The sequence below is a fragment of the Crocodylus siamensis genome, unplaced genomic scaffold, assembly GCF_052110815.1.
Source record: "Crocodylus siamensis isolate JL-2025a unplaced genomic scaffold, ASM5211081v1 HiC_scaffold_251, whole genome shotgun sequence".
NCBI classification, from domain to species: Eukaryota; Metazoa; Chordata; order Crocodylia; family Crocodylidae; genus Crocodylus; species Crocodylus siamensis.
In genome coordinates this window covers 1-7,868 of record NW_028324661.1, presented here as the reverse complement: position 1 = coordinate 7,868, position 7,868 = coordinate 1, and the positions used below count along the sequence as shown (strand labels likewise).

At 53.0% G+C, this 7,868-nt stretch overlaps 1 protein-coding gene across 1 annotated transcript; it reads left to right on the top strand.

Moving 5' to 3' along the window:
* Nucleotides 1–94: 94 nt before the first annotated feature.
* LOC149851762 (olfactory receptor 2V1-like) lies at nt 95–1,051 on the top strand. The gene has a single exon (XM_090030403.1). The coding sequence runs from the start codon at nt 107–109 to the stop codon at nt 1,049–1,051; it is 945 nt and encodes a 314-aa protein (XP_089886529.1). The 5' UTR covers nt 95–106.
* The last annotated feature ends 6,817 nt before the right edge of the window (nt 1,052–7,868 follow it).

Sequence of the window (7,868 nt, the reverse complement as noted above, 5' to 3'; positions counted from 1 at the left end):
AGTGACTGCCTCAGATCCTATTAGTGTTACCCGGTAGAAAGTGTGTGCATATCCCACTAAGCCTTGTTCTACCCCACCGCTTCAGGCCCAGCCAAATAAAGGGGAAATGAAGACACAAAATGCAAGTTCACCAACAGGATTTGTTCTGCTGGGACTTCTGCACCACACCAAAGCTCACACTTTCATCCTTGCCATGATTTTGCTTGCCTTTGTTACCGCCATGTCTGGGAATACTCTCCTCCTAGTACTAATCCAGGTGGACTCATCCCTTCACACCCCCATGTACTTCTTCCTCAGCCAATTGGCCTTCATGGACATCTGTCAGACCCTGAGTGTTCTCCCGAAAATGTTAGCAGACTTTCTGACCCCGGGAAATCCCATTTCTCCAGTGGGCTGCGGGGTTCAGATTTTTCTCGTGCTAATGATGGGTGGAGCAGAGTGCCTCCTTCTGGCAGTCATGGCTTATGACCGGTATGTAGCTATTTGCAACCCCTTGCAATACCCCATCCTGCTGAGCAGGAGAGTCTGCCTGGGCCTGGCTGCTGGGGTCTGGGTTGGGGCAGCAGCAGATGCCTTGTTGCATTCAGTTTATACCATGCTCCTGCCCTACTGTGGTTCAAGAGACATTGACCAATTCTTTTGTGAAATCCGATCCCTGCTGAAACTGTCCTGCTCTGACACCTCCCAGTACGAGACTCTGGTATTTGTGAGTGGCATCCTCCTGCTCCTCATCCCTTCTTCCATCATCCTAGCGTCCTACACTCGCATCCTCTCTACTGTCCTGAGGATGAAGGCAACCAAAGGGCAGCAGAAAGCTCTGGCCACTTGCTCCTCACACCTGACCGTGGTGGGTATATTTTATGGGGCTGTCATCGTCATGTACATGAGACCCAATGCCTCTGGCTCAGCAGAACAAGAGAAGACGTCCTCTGTGTTTTGTACCATTGTCACCCCAGTGCTGAATCCACTGATCTACAGCCTGAGAAACAGGGATGTCTTGGGAGCCCTAAGAAAGCTGGTTGGGAAATACAGAGTCCTCCAGCAAAATTGACAGGACTTCATACTAGATGGTGTCCAAGTTCACAAAGCTGCCAGCAGGTTTTTGTGGAACATTTACTAGGTGACTACATTTTAAGAAATGGCTCGCGGCAGTCGGTGTTTCCTTCAGGGGTCTCTCCCCCGGCAGCTCCCTCCACAGAGTTGCTTCCCTTAAGCCCGGTCTCCCTTGCTTCCTCGGTGCCTCCGGCTCTCCCTGCTGTCTTGCTGCCTGAGTCAGCCTTTTCCGGTTTCCTGTGTCCCCCTTTTGCCTGCCCCACGTCTCCTTTTATCCTGGAGTTTCGGCTGACTCCCCTCCCCTCCTGAGGAAGGAGCCCGCGGCGCTCTTCGCAATACAGGTGGGGCCATTTTACTTCCTTGGGGCTCTTCTCTCTCCTCACACTGATCCGGCCCACGGCCCAGACCTTACCTGCCCCTGTTCTAGCCCCCATTTGCTGGCTGCCCGTGTCCCGGGTATTGAGATCTAGTAAAGGTGGATGGGCTTTAGTGTAATCAAGGCTTGAAAGTGTCGGACACTTCACAAAAGTCACATCGAATTACTCTGTGATCCAGAAAGCATGAACACTCAAAAGGGTGGAGACATGTGTAGGCTGATGTAGAACAACATGGAGAACAAAAATTAGTTAATGTTTTCATTCATTTCATGTAATCATTTGGCCTGGCCAGCACAGTGGCTATGCACCACAATATGGCCCACATGATCCCTGGAAGATGTGGGAATGGGTGGATGCAGGAATTTGAAAAGAGGGATGTGGGACTTTGCAACTGTGTCCCTGACCCCTACCAAGGGCAGACATCAGCACGACAGTGCTTCTCTGGTTCTGCTCTAGGCAGGGGCAAAGAGAAGCAATAGCCTGAGATGCCAAACATTGCCGGGGGCAATGGGAGCAAGGGGTGGATCCCCCCTTCCAGCACCTGGTCGGAGACTGTGAGGAGCACCTGGGAGGTGGGCAGGAAGCAGGAGCACCTGAAAGACTGCTGCCGCTGTCGTCTCCAGCTCACCCAACGCAGGTCAGTGGGAGATCTCCCCATTGCAGGTGCTGGAAGTGGAAAGATTGCCCACTGACATGGGCCCTTCCTGGCCCTCCATGCAGCTCCTTCTCACAGCTGGAGCCCTCAGGCCATCAGTGGAAACGTGGTGGCGTGCAAAGGAGAGAAGGGATTGGCACCTTGTGCAGCCACCAGCTGGAGGGGTGCAGGGGCAGTCCTGGGATTTCTGCTGCCTTGCTCTCCATTCGGTTTCCGTGGGTATCCCCTGCAACTGAACACAGCAGGGGGACCTGGCATCTGGGGCCAAGGGGAAGTAGAGCTGTTAGCAAGTGATTTTCACGTGAAAGGGGAGGTATAACTGCTCCACCTCACCTCACTGGCCCTCCCCTGGGTACGAGGGGTCTCTCCTTGGGTAGTGCACTTGTTTTTATTAAAGGGAATTTGTTCTACTATATCTTGTCTGAAAGTGACAGTTTTCCAAATTTGTCTCTCAGGCTTTGTCCCTGCTACAAACTTTGGGTGGTACAGGGACGTGAGTACGTTGGGGGAGGTTAGGAGACTTTTTTTTGTGGTACTTAACTATGCGCTCTATGTACATGAGGCCTTGTTTACATGTTGCCTTAGATGCTGTGTAAAATGGTAGATTTACAGAGATTTTCCAAAGCACTAAGAGAAGCCACGCATTCAGTTATCGTTGGAATGCACTTACCTTTTATTTCTGCCTTTTCAAACTTCTACCTTAGATCCATGGTTCTCAAACTTCCTTAGACTCAAGGTCTCCCTGTTCAACTCAAGGCACTCCTCAGAAAATGCCAGCTCTTCGTTTTCACTTAGTTTCACATTTTGTGATACTGGACAAAATATACAGCAAATTTTCTGTTGCAAAGAACTCAGATGAACCACAACAGGTTAGGATTATTTTTAACACTATCAGAGTCCACACCTGGAATTTGTGCCTGAATGTTTTACAATTAACTGTCGTCCTTAGAAAAATCCTGTTACTCACAGTAAAAGAATGCCAGCTTAACCAGAGCAATTTTGTGTTATTATTTTAAAAAATTCAGTTTCACAGTTGGTAGGGTCAGAAGGGACCTGAGCAGATCATCAAGTCCAACCCCCTGCCATGACAGAAAAAAGTACTGGGGTCAAACAACCCTGGCAAGATGTTCGTCTAGCTTCCTCTTAAAGACCCTTCCCTAGGAAGCTGGTTCCAGACCCTAGCTGCCCTGACCGTGAAGTCGCACCTCCTGATGTCTAGTCTGAATCTACCCTCTGCCAGCTTGTGACCGTTATTCCTGGTCGCTCCTGGTCATGCTCGGGGGAACAGGGACTCCCCCAATGCCTGCTGGTCCCCTCTGACTAGTCTGTAACAGGCCACAAGATCCCCCTTCAGCCTTCTCTTGTGGAAGAGAGGTTCAGGTCCCATCGCCTCTCCTCATCAGGCCTTCCCTGCTGCTCCCTGATCATGCGAGTGGCCTCCTCTGGACCCTCTCCATGCTGTCCACATCCCTCCTGAAGTGCGGCGCCCAGAACTGGACGCAGTACTCCAGCTGCGGCCTGACCAGTGCCGCATAGAGGGGGAGGATCACCTCCTTGACCTGCTCGAGATGCATCTGTGGGTGCATGACAAGGTACACTCGGCCTTCCTGACTGCCTCCCCACACTGCCGGCCCATGCCCATCTTGGCAGCCTTCACCTACCTGAAACGGGGTTCAAAAGATTCTGGCTGCTCCTGCACCTCTGCAGCTGGTGGCTGACTGCTAGACTGTTCTCAGTGGTGGGAGATGACAGAACAAGGAGTAATGGTCCTCCATTGCAGTAAGGGAAATATAGGTATCAGGGAGATATCAGGGAGAATTTTTCACTAGGAGGGTAGTAAAACACTGGAACAGGTTACCCAGCTTGGTGGTGGAAGCACCATCCCTGGAGGTTTTCATGATCTGGCTGGACAAATCCTTGGCTGGGATTATCTCATTGGGGATGGTCCTGCTTTGAGCAGGGGGTTGGACTAGATGATCTCCTGAGGTCCCTTCCAACCCTAATTTTCCAGGAGTCTACGGGCAGTTGTACGCACCACAAGATTTCCTGTTTACACTGCCACAACTGCATCTGTGTTTGCAAGAGCGGGATTTCCTGATGCTTTAAAAGTTTCTTCACCGCCTTAAAGTAAAACTGCTTGGACATGTTTAAGTTTGCATGTTACCCTGTCTGTCTGCCTGCCTTCATGTTTTTGTGAAGGAATGAAAATGCCTGTCTCTGGGTGGGAGTAGGGTGGAGAAAACCCATACCTTTGCCATATTTGCTCATTTTCCTGCACATCAGGATGGTTTCTTCCTGCACTCTTAGTAAAGCGTCTTCCAAATACAGGCAACTCTCCTGGACTCCTCTCCCCATCATTTTGGCTTCCCAGGGCATCCTGCCCATGAGTTTCATGAGTGTGTCCAAGTCTAGTTTTCTGAAGTCCAGGGTCCTTACTCTGCTGCTCTCCCTCCTTCCTTTCTTCGGGATCCGGAACTCAATCTCGTGGTCACTGCTGCCCAAGTTGCTACGTCCACTATTGCACTGCCCACCAATTCTTCCCTAATTGTGGCAGCAGGTCAGGAAGAGCATGGCCCCTCGCTGGCTGCTCCAGCGCTCACACCAGGAAGTTGTCTCCAGCACTCTCCAAAACCTTCCTGGATCGCCCGGGCACTACTGTGTTGCCCTCCCGGCAGATGTCAGCGTGATTGAAGACCCCTGTGAGAGCCAGGGCCTGTCCCGGGAAACTTGTGCTAGCTGTTTGGAGAAAGTCTCATCCCCCACTTCCTCCTGGTCTGGTGGTCTGCAGCAGCCCCTCCATCACATCACACCACACGTGTTGCTCTCCCTCTGACGCTAAGCCAGAGACTCTCAGTCGGCCTATCTCAGCTTCATACTGGAGCTCTGGGCCATCATATGGCTTTTACATAAAAAGCCTCTTCCTCTTCCCCCTGCCTGCCCTTCCTCAACATTTTATACCCATCCATGATAGTACTCCAGCCATGCACGCTATCCTGACAGTCTCTCTTATTTTAAAATGTTAAATGCATCCAGGATTTGGACCCAGGTCCTCTCACACCCGAAGCATGAATCATACCCCTGGACCAGCGTTTCCCAAGCCCAGGTCATGACCCAAATGAAGGTTGCGGGGCAGTGCCGGTGGTGCCATCCACAAAACAGGAATCGTGCTACATGCCATGAGCCTCCCCACACCCGCCTGCGCCCCAGGGCTGTCACGGCCACCACTGCCACTCTCTGCTCTCAGCAGTGGGGTGCAGAAAATAAAGGTTGGGCATCACTGCCATAGACCAACGAGCCACACAAAGCTTAGGCTGGTTTGGGATTTGAACCTGTAACTTCTCACAACCAAATGAAGACTCATAACCATGGTTGACAGAGCCACACTTACATGAGGATCCATGTGCGCCTAACCCCTGATCTGAGGTCAGGTTGTGCACACCTCCCAGTACCTTATCTTAGGTATGTTGCAAAGTCTCACAAACAGCTTCCTACTCACATCTCTGCAGGTCCTGCAGCTGCATATGTGTGGGACAGGCCACATTTGCCAGCCGGAGTGCAGCCTCAGGGTCATGGCTGCTGACAGCCATGGCCCTGAGGATACACTGGCTCCACCAGAGGTGGGCCCAGGACTGCATCATCCTTCAGGACTGGCTGGTGATGGCACTGGAGGACCGGCTAATGGACACACAGGCCTGGCGGGTGGAGGATGTTGCCTGCAAGGGCATGCAGGACTGGCATGTGAAGGTGTGGGACTGAGCAGATGGGGCACTCTGGGTACAGCTCCTGGCCCTGCAGTGCTAGTGGGGGGAAGGCCTGCAGGAGCACATTGTGGGCCTGCCCAGAGCAGTGCAGGCCATAGACAACCACTGAGTGCTGAAAACTGTCCAGACCCTAGTGATTGCCTTCATGCTACCCACTGTCCAGACCCTGACCCTAGCCCCACCTGCCCCCTGGCAACTGCCTGCTCCCAGAAGCAGGTGCCCCCATGTACCTAGGTGGACATCCTGAGCTGCCTCCAGAAACCAGGAGCCCCTGCCATGGCCAGTATCTGGGGTCCCCTGCCACCTAGCCCCTCCAACCTGGGCCCAGACCCACTGTTCATCCCCAGTTTCATGCAGGTGCAGATCCAGAGCTGTCTGCAGTGGTGCCAAGACCAGACACTAGCCCTACTGACCCCGGACACCAGCTGCTGGAGGGGAAGCCACTGGATGCTGTGCTGGGGGAGCACTGGATACCTTTGCCCCTGGGTGAGCCCCCCACCCACTGGACTCACCGCAGTGGACACACCTGCAGGGGAACAGCCAAAGGCCCTGGTGTTGGCTGACTGTGCCTGGGCTCTGCCCCATAGGTGCCAGCTCCCCATCATCCCCCACCCCAGAACAGCACAGAAACATCTTCAGAAGACAACTGGACGCACACCTTGCTGGGGACATCTGAGCCCAGCAGTCTTTGCTGCCTAAGGGCGGGCGGGCTGGACCTGATGATCTCCTGAGGTCCCTTCCAGCTTCTAACTTCTCGGTATCTCTCAGTCTGTGAAAGGGTTTAAGTACAATGTTCATCAGACCCAAGGAGAAATGTGTTGTAGCAGGGAGGTAATTATTTTTCCTTTTTTGGGATGGGAGGTAGGGAAGAAGGCAGGAGGCAGCACAGGAAACCAAGAAAAACCCCACCACACCTTCTTTCTAAATTTACATAGAAGTATTTCAGATGCATGTGAACTGTGTGAGGAAAGAAAGGAAAGCCGTGGCAGTTTGGTTGAAAATCCCTGGTACAGGGCCTGACTCAGTCTGGTTAATGCCTCATGCCCTGTTGTGCCACCACGTAGCTGTGGAGACCGGTGGGAGAGAAAAAGGCATTGCCAAGTATGTTGTCCTCATACCTCAGTTGGCACAACTCAGAAAGTGCATGTTCGAGAGAACATGGTGTTGCCTGCAACCTCCTGATGTTTAATATGTGAGTCTCTTTGGACTCTCGTGTTGTCTGTTTCTTTTCCCTGCTGCTTCTCAACCTGCTTAGTGGAGACCTCTATCCCCCCAGTTGGTCCGTAGCTCGCCCTTTTGGAATGGCATCACCGTCTGAGCTCATGCTGGGCACCTGCAAACCTGAAGTAATTACTGACCTCTCACCCTCTGGCCCTGCTGCAGTTATGCTATTGCTGATTCATTCCTATCAGGTCACATCAAATAAGTTCACAAGGCTCCCCCAATTTCAGCAATACCAGATGGCATTTCTGAATGATACAGGCCCAAGTAACCATATGAATGTGAACTCTCCTTGTGTTCACCCTCTCCCTCTCACTGCAGGTCCTGCTGCTGAAGATGTCAGTAGCTTCACACCTCTATAGTACATATGCAAGCACCCAGCCACAGCATGAGCAGAGGTTTCCCTTGAGGAGCAGGGATTGTGCTAGTTCTTGACAGGATCCAGGGGTGCTGGACCTTGGGGGTCACAGCTAAGTAGGGAAAGCCCCCTGCTGGTCCTGTCACAGGGCACTAAGGTGCCTGCTCCTTTAAGGGCTGAGACTGCTAGGGAGGGAGCCCCAGCACTCAGTCAGGAGCCCGCCCCCAGCAGCAAGTTGCCATGGCAGCAGGAACGAGGGCGGTAGCCCGCACCTGCTGGAGGAGGCCTCGTTGGGGGCCCGCTCCAGTGCGGGGGCCCAGCGCCGAGGGGCGCAGTGACAGACGAGGGCTGAGGAGAGCCCAGCGCCGAGGGGCGCAGAGAGACAGGGCTGAGGAGAGCCCGGTGACAACCTGAGGCCAAGTGAAACCAAGGCCTCAGAGGGA

Coding starts and splice junctions, on each gene's coding strand:
- LOC149851762 (XM_090030403.1), top strand. CDS start 107: ATGAAGACACAAAATGCAAGTTCACCAACAGGATTTGTTCTGCTGGGA.